The sequence below is a fragment of the Hyperolius riggenbachi genome, chromosome 1 (genome assembly GCF_040937935.1).
Source record: "Hyperolius riggenbachi isolate aHypRig1 chromosome 1, aHypRig1.pri, whole genome shotgun sequence".
Lineage (NCBI taxonomy): Eukaryota > Metazoa > Chordata > Amphibia > Anura > Hyperoliidae > Hyperolius > Hyperolius riggenbachi.
In genome coordinates, this window is record NC_090646.1 from 667608516 (window position 1) to 667626722 (window position 18207).

Genomic DNA, 18207 nt, shown 5'->3' on the forward strand with positions numbered 1-18207 from the left:
AACTATAATACATTTCCTTTATATACCAATTCATCATTCTTTATATAGAGGCTTTGAGTCCTCTCGGGGGGTGTAAAGTGCTTTACAAAGTAACGGTCCTGTCCTCGTCGCATGAAACGCCAACGGAACCTGCTAGGAGGACATTATGATTGAGGCACATGGCAGCGGAGAAGGGCGGAGAATGGCGGTCACTGTAGCAGACATCAGTGATGGGATATGGCAGTGTATCGCTGTCGCTGAGTGATGACATCACAAGGAACATTCCATGGCCTTCTATATAAATGGGTCTGTCATGATAGCAAGTCGGGCGGGGCTGATAGGGATTGTCCACCTGATCCAATAATTGTTCCAGTAACCGCACCTATAATAAGATGCTTGTGTCGCCCGCAGCAAGTGCTGATCTGTTTTCATCGGATTAGAATTTATTTTTAGTGCTGATGCGTTTCTTGCAGAGAATACTGATTGATTTGCATCACTGTCACTCAGCACAGCTCAGAGTCTGATGTCTCTACCCAGGGCTAATTTTTAGGGAGAAGTCATTTAATCTCTGCTATGCTTTTTTTTTTCTTTTTTCTTTTTTCTTTGGGGGTGGGGGGGGGGGGGCTGTATTTGATCGATTCTGTCAAAGACTGAATGCCCCAACATGGCCAATCGTAATTTCCATTGGTTTCCATCCAAAATCAAAATTGTAGATCAGACAGGATGGTACATTTTGGCCGAAAGGGGGCCCCCCCCCGAGGCATGAGGTTTTGGAAAAATTGAGGGGTTGTGTTTCAGCCAATAGCATGGCACACAGCAGGCCTGGAGCATCAGCGGATGCTGCATCGCACCTCCAGCCCGGTACAGCGTGTCCGCACTTTATAGCTGCACGGCCAATCCAAGAAGCTGAAAATGCACAGAGGCGGAGCTATGCAAAGCATCCTGATGACATCACACCGTGTCATGACAAAACTAACAACAAGGACAACACTATTGGTACTGATACTGCAATACCTCTTCATTTCAACGGTTTCCCCCATAAAAATATATACATATTTCCCATAGTTTATTTAGATCTTGACTGTGTGTGTAGGATTAGACTGAGCAATGCTGAGGCTGGATGTTGCAGCACACGCTTCCATTTGCAAACATATGAAATTACAGCCTCCATTTCTTCATCTTACATTACAAAGAATGGTGGCAGGTCCTCTTTGTTGACTGGCAGATAACGGTCTGCTCGCTTATTGAGGCGCTAGTCTAGTTTAGGCCACCCAGCATGAAACCTCATAGGGAACAGTTCTCCAGTCACAGCTCCCTCTACAGCACAAAGCGTTGTGATTGGCAGAATAGTGTGGGCGGAGTTTACTACAACCTATCTGAAGCCTAGCAGTCCATGAGGGTGCCGTCCATCCAATCACGTTAGAGGAATTCCCCTGTGGTTTCCTGCTGGGTCTCCTAAACTAGACTAGCGCCCTTATTGAATGACCCCTCCCCACCACGTCACTGTCTCTGTAATGTATACACTGGCCAAACAGCCGTCATATTGTCCCTTTGTGGAGCGCAGGCCGCAGCCCTACGCCCCCAGGGCGTCCACCAGCAAACTGCGTGCAAGACGTGACAGTTATATCTAGCTTTACCAACTGCTTATTGTAGGAAGGATGGGGCTGAGGTTTGTGGAAGATTTAAAAAAACGATGTGGCAGTGTGGGGAGTCCGGAGGATCGGCAGCCTCTCCGCCGCGGGCTGCGTCCGCGAGCGTTTTGTCCATATGATGATCTCAGCGTCCGACTCCAAAACGGAAAAGTCTGTGTATTAGCAGCAATGATTAGATAACGGAAGCAGAGTCCGAAGCCATCGGCTGGCCGGTCGGGTGAGAAGGATGGACAGACGGACGGAGAACCAAGAGGCATGCTGGGAGAGTCGGCGGTCACTTCCATCCACAGCCAGAGAAAAGTTTTAGCTTAACTCGATGCGCTGATTCCGCAGTCTAACTTTCCCCGCAAACCGTCCGGCTTACAATTAGTGTTCAGTTTTAGTCTCCTTGTCTTCTGTACTTATTGTAGTGTTTTGTGAAGATATTCCCAGGAAGTTTAGGGCAAAAGATCGACCTGTGAGTTACTCCCTCTGCAAAATAACATCGGCCATGCCAGCTCCTGGTTCCTGATCGTAGTCTGCCACCTGGTGGAGGAAGACTGAACTGCGATGCATCCACTGTACAGTACAGGAGTTTATGACATCTCAGCAGGAGCGGTTTTGATTGGCTGATCGGCAGCTTCCTCTGTGGGTGAGGTCCTCCGCGGCGTCGCCTCTCCTGTTAGCTTGTCAGATGTGGAGTGTTTCCTTCTACTCTGTGGAGTTACAGGATCTGGGTTTCTGCAGAAGGGAAAGGGTTAAAAAAAAGACTGTTGTGAAAAGCAATATACTTAAAGCAAACCTAAAATGAAGATAATAGAATAAAATAGCTTATTTTCACATGATTAATTTATAGATTATTTAGTCAGTGTTTGCCCATGGTAAGGTCTTTCCTCATCCTAAATGTACATTCTGAAATGTACTACAGGTGGCGACATCTTTGGTCCTGTCAGACGAGCGCTGTAATTACAACGCAGGAGATTTGGGCGCAGCCGGCGCCATCATAGACTGTAATAGGAATTACAGCTATAATGCGCTCAGACAGTAACTTCGGCGCTGTCAGAAGACGGAACTAAAGTTCTTTTTAAAACACTAATTCGGCCGCCAGCAATAGCTGGAAGCCGAATTACATTATTCCCACTATCCATGTGGACTCGGAGGGGGAATAGTAATTAACGCCACCAGGACAAGTGCAGGAGCAGGGTGAGCCATATCGGCTGTATCCTGTGTTCAAGTCTCCCGCCAGTGATTTCATAGGTATGCCCTGTCCAGTGCAGCTCTGCAGAATGATTGTTTCTGAGATTGCCAAAGCCACTACAGTAATTTGTCTCCCAGAATGCTCTGGGGGGAGAATTCCACATAGCTATTGAGCCTAGGCTGTGACATCACTGGGAGGGCGGGGCTACATACAATATACGGCAGTATATAGTGTTTCTGAAGCAGGATACCGAGTATGACAGTAATTTTCCTGGTTTCAAAGTAATTTACTGCATTCTGCTACATGTCACTACAGGGCCTCTTTAAAGTGAACCAGAGACTAACCTTCATGTATTTTACCATATATATCAGTGGGAACATTAGAGAAAACACCTACCCTGCTATCTGTTTCATACTTCACTGCTCAGCCCTGATAAAATCCCTGACCGAGCATTCAGTCTGGCTTTGCTATAATGACTCAGCTATAATGATTCCTGAGCAGAGCCAGCAGGGGGCAGGCTTGGACTTGAAAAGACATCAGAGAACACAGACTGAGCTATAAATATTCCTGAGCAAAGCCAGACTGAATGCTCAGTGGGGGATTTTATCAGGGCTGATAACAAGCAGGTTGAGCAGTGAAGAATGAAACAGAGAGCAGGGTAGGTGTTTTCTCTAATGTTCCCACTGATATATATGGTAAAATACATGAGGGTGCTTCGTCTCTGGTTCACTTTAAAGCAAACGTGAAGTAAATATAAACTGATGAGATAAAAAATGAACTTAAAAAGTGCTTTCCTGGAATCTCATGGTCTTATTTGGTTTACACCTACAGACGTAAAATATGGTCCATTTAGCGGATGGTAACAGAGCGGAACGCTAACAGAGGAGAACGTCAGATCCTACGCTAATCAACAGGATGCGTTCACGTTGCTCCGTTTGATGTTTTTCGGATTGACGGAATGGAGGGTCACTGATGCAAAGCTGAGGCCTTTTAAAGAGACACTGAAGCGAAAAAAAAAACTATGATATTATGATTTGTATGTGTAGTACAGCTAAGAAATAAAACATTAAAATCAGATACATCAGTCTAATTGTTTCCAGTACAGGAAGAGTTGAGAAACTCCAGTTGTTATCTCTATGCAAAAAAGCCATTAATCTCTACGACTAAGTTAGTCATGGAGAGGGCTATGATCTGACTTTTATTATCTCAACTGTAAGTGAACTGTTTACTTTTTCTCTGCTAGAGGAGAGGTCATTACTTCACAGACTGCTTTGAAAGAATCATTTTGAATGCTGAGTGTTGTGTAATCTGCACATATTATAGAATGATGCAATGTTAGAAAAAACACTATACACCTGAAAATAAAAGTGTGAGAATATTTTCTTTGCTGCTAATCTTCTAGTAATTATTCATAGTACACAACCAATTCATTATATCATATTTTTTTTTCGCTTCAGTGTCTTAAAAAACTGCTCCATTCCACAGATCATGGATCAGCATCATATCTGTGCAAGTGTGAAGCGGGACTTTGCATTATGGTGCATTACAAGTTTCTGCCAGCAGAGGTCAGACTTTCCTAAACATCAACTCGCCAACCACCAGAAAATACACAATTCAGTGCTTACAATTGACATTACATGCAATTCTGAGTTTTGATTTTTTTTTTCAGCATTTTTCAACATGTTGTGTTGCTGGCATTCAGTGAAAATCGGAATCGCAAATCAGAATTGTGATTTGTAGAGTAAAATAAGCCTAAAAGTTAAACTCTTAAAGCGCACAATTTATTTCTGCAGGCGCAGAATGCTCCGAGCGCCAAGAGCGCAATGGGGCGTGCACACTGCTGGGCCACACATGAGCAGTATGGCGTGACTGGCGGGGGGGGGGGCAGCAGAGGATCAGAGCATCCTGGGAGGATGGCGGGGGAGCCCACAGGGGGCTGAAGGAAGCCCCAGGTAAGTATAAAAATATTTTTGTAGTCTCAGGTTTCCGTTAAGCACTGGCATCTTCTGCAGCACATTACAGAGTACATAGTCATGTCACTGACTGTCCTCAGAGGAGCTCACAATCTAATGCTACCATAGTCATAGTCTATTATGTCCTACCATATTATTATTATGTATTTATATAGCACTGACATCTTCTGCAGCACATTACAGAGTACATAGTCCTGTCACTGACTGTCCTCAGAGGAGCTCACACTCTAATCCTTCCATAGTCATAGTCTATTATGTCCTACCATATTATTATTATGTATTTATATAGCACAGACATCTTCAGCAGCACTTTACAGAGTACATAGTCATGTCACTGACTGTCCTCAGAGGAGCTCACAATCTATTCCTACCATAGTTATAGTCTAATGTCCGACCATATTATTATTATGTATTTATATAGCACTGACATCTCCTGCAGAACATTACAGAGTACATAGTCATGTCACTGACTGTCCTCAGAGGAGCTCACACTCTAATCCTACCATAGTCATAGTCTAATGTCCTACCATATTATTATTATGTATTTATATAGCACTGACATCTTCTGCAGCACTTTACAGAGTACATAGCCATGTCACTGACTGTCCTCACAGGAGCTCACACTCTAATCCTACCATAGTCATAGTCTAATGTCCTACCATATTATTATTATGTATTTATATAGCACAGACATCTTCAGCAGCACTTTACAGAGTACATAGTCATGTCACTGACTGTCCTCAGAGGACCACACAATCTAATCCTACCATAGTTATAGTGTAATGTCCTACCATATTATTATTATGTATTTATATAGCACTGACATCTTCTGCAGCACTGTACAGAGTACATAGTCATGTCACTGACTGTCCTCAGAGGAGCTCACACTCTAATCCTACCGTAATCATAGTCTAATGTCCTACCATATTATTATTATGTATTTATATAGCACTGACATCTTCTGCAGCACTGTACAGAGTACATACTCATGTCACTGACTGTCCTCAGAGGAGCTCACACTCTAATCCTACCGTAATCATAGTCTGATGTTCTACCATATTATTATTATGTATTTATATAGCACTGACATCTTCTGCAGCACATTACAGAGTACATAGTCATGTCACTGACTGTCCTCACAGGAGCTCCCAATCTAATCCTACCATAGTCATAGTCTAATGTCCTACCATATTATTATTATGTGTTTATATAGCACTGACATCTTCTGCAGCACATTACAGAGTACATAGTCATGTCACTGTCCTCAGAGGAGCTCACACTCTAATCCTACCATAGTCCTAGTCTAATGTCCTACCATATTATTACTATTATGTATTTATATAGCACTGACATCTTCTGCAGCACATTACAGAGTACATAGTCCTGTCACTGACTGTCCTCAGAGGAGCTTACAATCTAATCCTTCCATAGTCATAGTCTATTATGTCCTACCATATTATTATTATGTATTTATATAGCACTGACATCTTCTGCAGCACTTTGCAGAGTACATAGCCATGTCACTGTCTGTCCTCAGAGGAGCTCACACTCTATTCCTACCATAGTCATAGTCTAATGTCCTACCATATTATTACTATTATGTATTTATATAGCACTGACATCTTCTGCAGCACTTTACAGAGTACATAGCCATGTCACTGACTGTCCTCACAGGAGCTCACACTCTAATCCTACCATAGTCATAGTCTAATGTCCTACCATATTATTATTATGTATTTATATAGCACAGACATCTTCAGCAGCACTTTACAGAGTACATAGTCATGTCACTGACTGTCCTCAGAGGACCACACAATCTAATCCTACCATAGTTATAGTGTAATGTCCTACCATATTATTATTATGTATTTATATAGCACTGACATCTTCTGCAGCACTTTACAGAGTACATAGTCATGTCACTGACTGTCCTCACAGGAGCTCACAATCTAATCATACCATAGTCATAGTCTAATGTCCTACCATATTATTATTATGTATTTATATAGCACTGACATCTCCTGCAGCACTTTACAGAGTACATAGTCATGTCACTGACTGTCCTCACAGGAGCTCACAATCTAATCATACCATAGTCATAGTCTAATGTCCTACCATATTATTATTATGTATTTATATAGCACTGACATCTCCTGCAGCACTTTACAGAGTACATAGCCATGTCACTGACTGTCCTCACAGGAGCTCACACTCTAATCCTACCATAGTCATAGTCTAATGTCCTACCATATTATTATTATGTATTTATATAGCACAGACATCTTCAGCAGCACTTTACAGAGTACATAGTCATGTCACTGACTGTCCTCAGAGGACCACACAATCTAATCCTACCATAGTCATAGTCTAATGTCCTGAAAATATTATTATTGTATAATTATATAGTAGTGCCATCTTCTGCAGCACTTTACAGAGTTCATAGCCATGTCACATCATGCCGGAGCAAAACACCACATCTGTACAGCACTATTATGAGGAGGACAGTGGCTGCTACACAAAAGTGACAAGAACAAGACAAGTGTCCCATCCCCCAGTAACACTTACTTGGCAATGCTTTCATGTGGATGGCCGTCAGGAAATCAGGCTTAATGCCACCGTCCTTCACTGTCCGCCCCACTCTCACCCTGCGACACACAGAGAGACATGTTACATGTGTGCATCCCCGAAATACAGGCAGGAGCCAGGGGAGGAGCTCAGGGAACAGAAGGAGACCAGGTGACACAGACAAGAGCTCAGGTGACAGTCAGGAGAAGCTCAGGTGACTTAGACAGGACCAAGAGGAGGAGCTCAGGTGACATAGGCAAGAGGAGGAGCTCAGGTGATACAGGCTGGAGAATGAGGAGGAGCTCGGTCGATACAGGCCAGAGCAAGAGCCCAGGTGACACAGGCATGACCAGGAGGAGGAGCTCAGAAGACATAGGCAAAGCCAGAAGGAGGAGCTTAGGTGAAACAGGCAGGAGGGAGGAGCTCAGGTGACAAACAGAAGCATGAGGAGGAGCTCAGGTGATACAGGCAGGAGCCTCATGTGACACAGGCAGAGATATGTAGTGCTAAGACTCACCAGATGAGGGCGCCGAGGATCAGAAAAAGGGCCAGAACCACGAATGCAAAAATCCCCAGTGAGATCAGCAGAGCCACTTTCTCCGCAGGGTCACTCTGGTGTGTGGGACAACAGAAATCTGCTTCAAGGAGACAACATGGACAAGAGTCAGTACAGTGAATGTGTGGCGTGGTACAAAATCATAAAGGGTGTGCAGAGTATCATGTGACCAGAGGGCGCAGTCAGAGTCAGGTGCCTAGAACAGGCCACAGTGGCCAGAACTATGGTGGAGGGAATCCAGAAAATAATAACTTATCAAACTCCAACTATACCTGAGATAACACTATATGGGTTGACACCACCTTCTTCTTACCACATGACTATCTGCCTGACAAACCATCTTCTTATTCATCATTAGTATGACACAATCCCTTCATCTCAATCGCTGCCCGACACCTACTCTATTATTACCCCTCATCTCCCTGGCATTCACCTTCTTCTGCTGTCAGCCAGCTCTGCAGGGGAGGGGCCGGGTGCAGGGCAGGGGTCTAAGTGGTGCCTGAGGATCACGCCCCCAAGGTTCTGGCAGTATGATGTTACTCCATAGACACTATTTGCCCAACCAGTTTGAGTTGGGAATTATTATGCCAATAGCAGAGGGTACCTCAGGCATGAATAAATTATTATAGCGAGTATAAGTGGGCTAAACTGTCATCTGCAGTTGATTTTTTTGCTTTTTCTCGCCATTCCTTAGAGGCCATACATGACCCATTTGTTATTTCCCAGAATGCATAACACCTACCAGCATCAACTTACCAAATGATTCCCTGATTTCAGGTTCTGGTTCCTCTGTGAAGGTGTCATTACTGAAGTCCGGGACGGATACTGAATAAGGAGAAGAGATAACATTCCATAAACCACAAGAAAAAGAAAAATCTAATTTATTAGCACAAATCTGTTTTGCAAAATTTGCTTTTATTGTATAACTTTCATAAGGCAGAAATAAGGACAGAATTAAGGGCCGAGTCCAATAAAGAAGTAATTCTAGTTGTAGATAATGCGAACAGTGAGTAAAACCTCTTTTCTGTTTTTACTGTTGTCTGAGCTCTGTTGGAGCAATTTTGACTCACTTCCTGCCCCTGAAACCCCCATTTACCTCACGCTGGGACTAAGTGGTTTCTTTCTTACTGTCAGAGTTGGCCTTAAAGTGTTTGTTTATATATATATATATATGCTTACAATGTCTTAATAAAATATCCACCTTCTTAAAAGACAACGGACGTGAGAGGGAAATGGAGGCTGCCATATTTATTTCCTCTTTAACAATATCACAATACCAGTTGCCTGGCAGCCCTGCTGATCGTCTGGTCAGTAGTGTCAGATACCTACCACAGTAGTGGGAAGCTTCTGTATGGACCATCGTTCCAGTGTAAACATTCTCTTTATGCTGGTCAAGTATGTGTCTTCTGGCTGTGCTCTGGGCTGTGGACAAGCACATCCTGGCTGGGCAGGCGCAGGTACAGTCCACGCATGCCCACTAAAACAAAGCACTAGTGCACAGAGGAAATGCATGAGTGGCTTCATTCTACTGGGCATGCCCAGACCTCACTTGCACATGCCCAGTTTAGAACTGCTCAGCCATGGCTGGGAGAGCAGGCGGAGGAAGCTTATTGGACTGGTGTGAGTGGAATAAGCTTACTGGGACCCTTGCGCTGGAACAGTGGGCTGTAAGAGGTTCTGGGAAGTCTCCGCACCATCAAGAGGCAAATTGAAATTTAAGCCCTGTGTATAGACACTTTAACCTCTTCCAGAGAGCAAATTTCAATAGCCCGTCTACGCGCGCTCCCGCCGCGGTCGTCACTACACTCAGCTGTCTAATGACGGGCTGATCATTGTTTCATTTCATTGCCTCCTGACCCTGTGATCACTGTGAGCCAATCACAGTGATCACAGAGGAAAAGTGAAAAAAACCAAAAACAAATAAAAAACAGGTCCTTAAAGAGAAACTCCAACCAAGAATTGAACTTTTTCCCAATCAGTAGCTGATACCCCATTTTACATGAGAAAGACAATGATTTTCACAAACAGACCATCAGGGGGCGCTGTGTGACTGATTTTGTGCTGAAACCCCTCCCACAAGAGGCTCTGAAGACCGCGGTACTGCTGGCAAACTGCTACAATGTAACAATGTTCAGAGACAGGAAATAGCTGTTATTAGCTGTCTAACAGACAGAGCAGCTAGAAACAGCTAAATAACCTGCCCACAGTAACAATGTCACCATGTAATAAATGTCAGAATGTTAATCTGGGAGAGGAAAGATTTTACAATGAGCAAACACTGACTAAATCATTTATACATAATTATGGTAAAAAATGAAGCACTTTTTTTACTACATTATTTTCACTGGAGTTCCTCTTTAAAGAAAACCTGAGACGACAAAGTGAAAAGATATGATACTTAACCGGGGCTTCCTTTAGCCCAATAAGCACCGACGCGTCCCACGCCAGCCTCCTGATTGCTTCCATTCTTTGGCTATCGGTCCCGGTAACTGGCTCAGTCGCGGCAGTCGGCTCTTCTGCACATGTGCGGAGGGGCCACCCACACGCAGAAGAGACCAACTGGCACAACTGAGCCACTTACTCGGGACCAATAGCCGGAGAATGGAAGCACACAGGAGGACTGCAGAGGAACTTAGCAGCACTTATAGGGCTGCAGGAAGCACAGGGTAAGTATCAGATCTTTTCACTTTGTGGAGTCAGAGCCTTCCATCTGGAACCAACTACTCTGCATCAATTATAAACTGAGAAATGTTTGTGTGGACATGACAGCCGTGGCACTGTGTACAGACCTGACGCCTCCTTGCTGATCCACGGTGTGGCTCGGGTCTCCGGGCTCCACTCACTCCAGTTTCCAGCATCCAGGAAGTCTCTGGCGCTGACCTGCAGAATGTGCTCCACCCCCGCGAAGGCGTCAGTGATCACGTCTGACAAATTAGCCGTCTCCACCTGGGCGAGAAAGAGAGAAGGCGGGTCATGCAGGGCCGGCCTCCTACCGCAACACATGGCCAACTGGCTGACAACAAGTAAAACACCCGGATTCAATACCAAGCAGCAGCAGCTAAAGCAAATACAATTCTGAGATGCATAAAACAGGAAATTAAAAAAAATCACCAGAAGCTAGTGTACTACTTCCTCTGTATAAATCACCTGTGAGGCCACATTTGGAGTATGGGATACAGTTTTGGGCACCTATATTAATCAGAGAGATGGAAGATCTCACCAGAAAGGTTGGACAAACTGAGCTAACATGTATAAATGCATGAGAGGGTAACACAAAGGCTTGGCAGACGAGCTTTTTGTCCCTAGGGTTGTACACGAGACAAGATCTATAGAGAAAAAAAAGGTTTTGCCATCTATTTAGGAAAGGATTCTTTACAGTAAGAGTTGTTACAATGTGGAATATTTTTTGCCAAAAGAAGTAGTTATGATAAATTCTATATCTGCATTTCAAGGAGGTTTGGATGCTTTCCTTGCATTGAAAGACATCCCTGGCTATAATTGTCCAAGTAATTCCCAGCAGAGTTATGCTGGGCATACACGGCACGTTCATGCGCTGGAATCGAGCCAGCGGCTCGATGCCGGAGCGTCACCGCTCGTCCGGGCGGATCGATTCCTGCTTGTCCCCGTGGGCACTTCCTTCTCAGCGCTTATCAGCGCTTTGTTTTTGCCTTTTGTCTGCCCGCGGGGATCGAGCCGGGAATCAATCCAAGCGGTGATTGGACATGTCAGAAATGATCAATCGAGCCATCAGTGGCTCGATTGATAAGAAGAATCTGGGCCGTGTATGCCCAGCATTAATCCAGGGATTTATCTGATTGCCACCTGGAGTCAGAAAGGATTTTTTCCCCTTAAAGGAATACTGCAGGGGAGGTCGGGGGAAAATGAGTTGAACTTACCTGGGGCTTCTAATGGTCCCCCGCAGACATCCTGTGTTGGCGCAGCCACTCCCCAATGCTCCGGCCCCGCCTCCGGTTCACTTCTGGAATTTCAGACTTTAAAGTCAGAAAACCACTGCGCCTGCGTTGCCGTGTCCTCGCTCCCGCTGATGTCATCAAGAGCGCACAGCGCAGGCCCAGTATGGTCTGTGTCTGCGCAGTACACTCCTGGTGACATCAGCGGGAGCGAGGACACGGGCGTGCAGATGCAGTGGTTTTCTGACTTTAAAGTCAGAAATTACAGAAGTGAACTGGAGGCGGGGCCGGAGCATCGGTGAGTGGCTGCGCCAACACAGGATGTCTGCGGGGGACCATTAGAAGTCCCGGGTAAGTTCAGCTCATTTTCCCCTGACCCCCCTACAGTATCCCTTTAAAGCAGCAGGGTGAGCCATACTATCCCAGGAAAATAAAAAAAACACATATATAGGTAGATAAATACTTGATCTACTTACATGACACATGTATTGTACTGTCCACGTTTTGATTTCAGTGAAATTAATTTAGTTAATAAAGAGAAAACTGTACCAGGCATTTTCCATATTTGGCTTGCTTTGTAAATACCGGTGAGCACAGCATAGATCGGCTTCTGCAGAGGGGTGAGGTGTATTTCCCTTCTCAGCCTCCTATCACACTGAACCGCCCTCAGCCAATCAGTGAGGAGCAGGAAAGTGGGAGGGGAGATAACAAGCTTCCCTCTCCCTGGCAATGTACCAGAATAGAGCCAGGCTGACTAGGAAAAGATTCATTACAGCAGAAACATTTATGATTACGTTGGAATGCAAACTTCATGTAGACTTCATAATAAACACAGAGCAGTGCGTAATTGGAATTTGACTTTGTGCCTGACTATCCTGCTTTAAAGTTTAAAAAGCCTTCCTCTGGATACCAGGATATGTGAGGGCGCCGGACAGAAAGGTACCTCATGTTTATTTATTATTCTATGTAAGGACCACCCACTCACCATGGACCAGGCCATGTGCAGGACGGGCCGGTACTGCAGCCGGAACTTGAGCTGGAAGTGGACCTCCTGCGGCCAGGTGGGCGGGTAATCCCAGGTGACCCGCAGCCGGCGCGGAGCATACGGGATCGGCTCGGCCGACAGATTCTCCGGAGGATCTGGCTTCACTGAAAGCAAAAGACAAGACGAGATATATTGACGGATGGTTTGAAAACATTGATGTATATTTTTAGTTCATTAACCGTATAAAATATTTTGTAACAAATAAAAATATTTTTAAAACCTGCCCGTTGCGGTAGCAAATAGATCCTCCGCAGCCGACAGGTGCCTGCTCACACCCAGCTAGCCTGAAACATCTCCCCAGTACTTTCTCAAGCGAAGCCCCACCTTTCTGGCAGCCTATCATGGCCTGGGTTCACACTAACTGAGGAGGAGGAGGGGTTACTGCATTTGGCCCAATCCCCTTGACATGAACTGAGTATAAGCAACAATACAGAAACTAAGACGACAAAGTTAGTGTGAGGAAGCTGCAGGGTGTCCGGGGTACGGACCTGATAACCGCGGCCAACCTAAACCAACTTACACCTTTTACATTGCAAAAATCAAACATTTTTTAAATGTAGTGGTTTTTTTAAATAATATAATTTCTGGTTTTGATCTTGTGATCCCTGCCTGGTCATGTGACTGCTGCAGGGGGATAAACCTGTTAATCCATCATGGCTGCCACCAGTGGTGTAGGGATCACCATAGCAGCCATAGATGCTGCTATGGGGCCCGTAGCTGAGCAGGCCCCAGTGATCTCGGGCACTAATAGGGGGGCCCACTGTGAGCCTTATGGAGACCCACAGCAGGCCCCTTGAATTGCAGGGTAGAGAGCAGAGCGCTGGAGGGAAGTTCCATACCTCTCAAAGATCCATCGATCAGTGTAATGTCCTTGTATCTATGACTACAACGCCTTCTCTCATCACATGGGTTACGTGACAATAGAGGGCGCTGTAATCATAGAGACTCAAGGCATGGGAAAAGAAGACGATTGGTGGAGCCTGGAGATATATGCAACCTCTCTGCGCACTAACTCTGCATATAAAGGGGGAGGGGGAAATCTGGCTATCTATAGTTTAGGGAAAGGGGGGGTAATTTGACCACCTATACGGTATTTTTTGTGGGGGAGTATTCTAAATATCTATACTTTGGGGGGGGGTCTAATCTGGCTACCTATACTTTAAGGAAAGGGGGGGATAATTTGGCTACCTGTACTTTTTTTTTTTGGGGGGGGGGGGGGGGGGGCGTATTCTGGCTATCACTACTTGGGTTGGGGAGGGCTGATCTGGCTACATATACTGAGGGCTGATCTGGTTACCCATACTGGGGGTACCTCTAGCTACTTATATTGTGTCTGCCTATACTGGGGCTGGCCTACTGCTGGGCTTATATCTAGCTCCCTATTTAGGGGGGGTTACCTGTGGCACTAAGGTACCATATATATTTTTTGGGGGGGCGGTGGCGGGGTGCAATCCAATTTTTACTATGATGCCCTAAGATTTCTAGCTGCGCCCCTGGCTGCCACCTGTATAGATGTATAGAGCGCTGCCTGTATCCCATTTCCCAGAATCCCAGGAACCTGTTGCACCCACATTCCTATCTCTCTGCTGAACTCTCTGCTACCTTCGCACTGCCTCATCGTGTGACAGAAATTCATCAGTTCAGCAAGTTTATAACACGTGAAAATCATTATATCTCCAGATAGGAAGAAAACATATTAGTCATTTCTCATACCGCCTGAAAGTGCTGAAATCCTGTCCTAAATATAGAACGGAGTAACTTCATGGACCGTCCATCCCTTATGTCATCATCCACTTTCCCAAGCGTGTGGAGCCAATCACATCGCCTCCATTAAGGACAGACGTGTCCCTGGGGGAAGGGGGGCAGTACAGGATCTTACTCATTACAGGTTTCTTTAGGAAGGGTCCAATAGTTTGGGGAAACACACCCAAAATAGCCGGAATATTGGATATGGGATACTTGATGTGATGTCCAATTTCAGTCTTTCTGGTGATTAAATGAGCTTCTGGAGCTACACCTACCCACCTTCCTGTCTACCTATTCCATTACACATAGCATTCTTCCTGTATTCCCCACCTCAAGTCCCCATACTGAATCCTGTGTTCCCCCACCTCTTAGATTGTAAGCCTGATGGTACAGGTCCTCTTCCCTCCTCCTGTATCCTGTGTTCCCTCACCTCTTAGATTGTAAGCCTGGTAAGACAGGTTCTCTTTTCTCCTTCTGTATCCTGTGTTCCCCCACCTCTTAGATTGTAAGCCTAATGGGCAGGTCCTCTTCTCCTACTGTATCTTGTGTTACCTCACCTCTTAGATTGTAAGCCTGACGGGACAGGTCCTCTTCCCTCCTCCTGTATCCTGTGTTCCCTCGCCTCTTTGATTGTGTAAGCCTGATGGGACAGGTCCTCTTTTCTCCTCCTCTATCCTGTGTTCCCTCACCTCTTAGATTGTAAGCCTGATGGACAGGTCCTCTTCTCCTACTGTATCTTGTGTTACCTCACCTCTTAGATTGTAAGCCTGATGAGACAGGTCCTCTTCTCCTACTGTATCTTGTGTTACCTCACCTCTTAGATTGTAAGCCTGATGAGACAGGTCCTCTTCCCTCCTACTGTATCCTGTGTTCCCTCACCTCTTAGACTGTAAGCCTGATGGGACAGGTCCTCTTCTCTCCTCCTGTATCCTGTGTTCCCCCACCTCTTAGATTGTAAGCCTGATGGGACAGGTCCTCTTCTCTCCTCCTGTATCCTGTGTTCCCTCACCTCTTAGATTGTAAGCCTAATGGGACAGGTCCTCTTCCCTCCTACTGTATCCTGTGTTCCCTCACCTCTTAGACTGTAAGCCTGATGGGACAGGTCCTCTTCTCTCCTCCTGTATCCTGTGTTCCCCCACCTCTTAGATTGTAAGCCTGATGGGACAGGTCCTCTTCCCCTCCTACTGTATCCTGTGTCTCCTCACCTCTTAGATTGTAAGCCTAACGTGACAGGTCCTCTTCCCTCCTATTGTATCCTGTGTTCCCTCACCTCTTAGATTGTAAGCCTGATGGGACTGGTCCTCTTCCCCTCCTACTGTATCCTGTGTCTCCTCACCTCTTAGATTGTAAGCCTGATGGGACAGGTCCTCTTCCCCTCCTACTGTATCCTGTGTCTCCTCACCTCTTAGATTGTAAGCCTAATGGGACAGGTCCTCTTCCCTCCTACTGTATCCTGTGTTCCCTCACCTCTTAGATTGTAAGCCTAACGGGACAGGTCCTCTTCCCTCCTACTGTATCCTGTGTTCCCCCACCTCTTAGATTGTAAGCCTGATGGGACAGGTCCTCTTCTCTCCTACTGTATCCTGTGTTCCCCCACCTCTTAGATTGTAAGCCTGATGGGACAGGTCCTCTTCCCTCCTCATGTATCCTGTGTCCCCTCACCTCTTAGATTGTAAGCCTGATGGGATAGGTCCTCTTCTCCTCCTACTCTATCCTGTGTTCCCTCACCTGTTAGATTGTAAGCCTGATGGGACAGGTCCTCTTCCCCTCCTACTGTATCCGGTGTCTCCTTACCTCTTAGATTGTAAGCCTGATGGGACAGGTCCTCTTCCTTCCCTACTGTATCCATTGTTCCCCCACCTCTTAGATTGTAAGCCTGATGGGACAGGTCCTCTTCTCCTCCTTCTGTATCCTGTGTCTCCTCACCTCTTAGATTGTAAGCCTGATGGGACAGGTCCTCTTCCCCTCCTACTGTATCCTGTGTTCCCCCACCTCTTAGATTGTAAGCCTGATGGGACAGGTCCTCTTCTCTCCTACTGTATCCTGTGTTCCCCCACCTCTTAGATTGTAAGCCTGATGGGACAGGTCCTCTTTCCTCCTACTGTATCCTGTGTTCCCTCACCTCTTAGATAGTAAGCCTGATGGGACAGGTCCTCTTCCCTCCTACTGTATCCTTTGTTCCCTCACCTCTTAGATTGTAAGCCTGATGGGATAGGTCCTCTTCTCCTCCTACTCTATCCTGTGCTCCCTCACCTGTTAGATTGTAAGCATGATGGGACAGGACAGGTCCTCTTCCCTCCTACTGTATCCTGTGTTCCCCCACCTCTTAGATTGTAAGCCTGATGGGACAGGTCCTCTTCCCTCCTCCTGTATTCTGTGTTCCCTCACATCTTACATTGTAAGCCTGATGGGACAGGTCCTCTTTCCTCCTTCTGTATCCTGTGTTCCCTCACCTGTTAGATTATAAGCCTGATGGGACAGGTCTAAACCCATTACTAATCTATTATACTATTATATACGGATGTTGGCACTTTACATAGATATAATAAAATACATTTTGCACACAAGGAACTCAATACACTGCATGTGGTGCCACAGACAGACAGATAAGCATTGGTCCTCACCGATGGACTGGACGGTGAACTCCAGGATGCGGAAGTTGAACCCCAGCGGGTTGACCTCGGTGATGTTCATGCGGTACGGGGTCCACACCTTGGAGTGTTGTACGGAGCAGGTGTTGGGCTGGGCGGGGTCCTGAACACAGACCTCGGGGTCTCCCTTGTTCACCCTGTTATATAACACAACCATATACACATTACTGGTACACACTACAACCCTCACCATCCTCACTGCATATAAAGACACAGCAGGGAGACAGGCTGATCGCTTGCTGAGGAAATACCCCTTCGTATGCAGACCCTCTACATTACACCGGACCTGAACTCATTACTTCCCCTCTGCTCTATAAGATAAGCAACAGCATAATGACCTTTATAGAAAAAGATTCCTTAGTTCCACCTGATACAGATCCTGCAATAAATCTGCAGTGTGTCTACGTCCTGCTTTCATGGAAACAGACACACTGTTAACATCCTGCGTTTACAAATTAGCTGCTTTGTCATGGCAGTCAGCTGACACAGCTCAGAAATCAAACTACAGTTGTGATTAGTCACAGATGAGGGGGAAGTAGACAGGCTAAACTCTCTAAGTACATACAGGGTACATTTATCTCTGTTTTCCTTCGATCCTGAAAAGAGATCAGGTCCAATTTAAGAAAAGAGAAGACAGCTCTGCCCTATTGTTTACATACACTTTGTTTATACAGCTTGTCTATATCCCCAGATTCTGGGCCTGGTAATAATACATCTTCTGTTTTAAGGAGGCAAATGGAAGTACATTACATTGAGCTTTGCGTATTAGTAGGATTAGTTTCCGGCCTCTCTTAGTCCCCTATACATTTAGGCTGGGTTCACAGATAACAGGGCGCGAAAGGTCACGTTTACTGTCATGTGCAGGGTTTTTTTTTTGTGTGTGCGTTTTTACTACATTTGCGTTTTTTCCCTGCAGATGCGTTTTCCAGTATTTTGCATGCATTTTTATGCG

At 45.6% G+C, this 18207-nt stretch overlaps 1 protein-coding gene across 5 annotated transcripts in view; it reads right to left on the reverse strand.

Moving 5' to 3' along the window:
• The window catches only part of IL11RA (interleukin 11 receptor subunit alpha), a 213091-nt gene continuing 194884 nt past the window's right edge, over nucleotides 1-18207 (reverse strand). For 4 of the 5 annotated variants that reach the window (XM_068252951.1, XM_068252958.1, XM_068252942.1 and 1 more), the window contains exons 6-12: nucleotides 17229-17392; nucleotides 12799-12962; nucleotides 10692-10848; nucleotides 8659-8727; nucleotides 7864-7984; nucleotides 7347-7426; nucleotides 1-2351 (exon numbers count right to left, since the gene is read on the reverse strand). In XM_068252951.1, coding sequence (XP_068109052.1) covers nucleotides 2335-2351; nucleotides 7347-7426; nucleotides 7864-7984; nucleotides 8659-8727; nucleotides 10692-10848; nucleotides 12799-12962; nucleotides 17229-17392 — 772 coding nt within the window. In that variant the 3' untranslated portion in view covers nucleotides 1-2334. The remainder of the gene's footprint in view (nucleotides 2352-7346; nucleotides 7427-7863; nucleotides 7985-8658; nucleotides 8728-10691; nucleotides 10849-12798; nucleotides 12963-17228; nucleotides 17393-18207) is intronic. The other variant, XM_068252934.1, reaches the window with a different exon arrangement.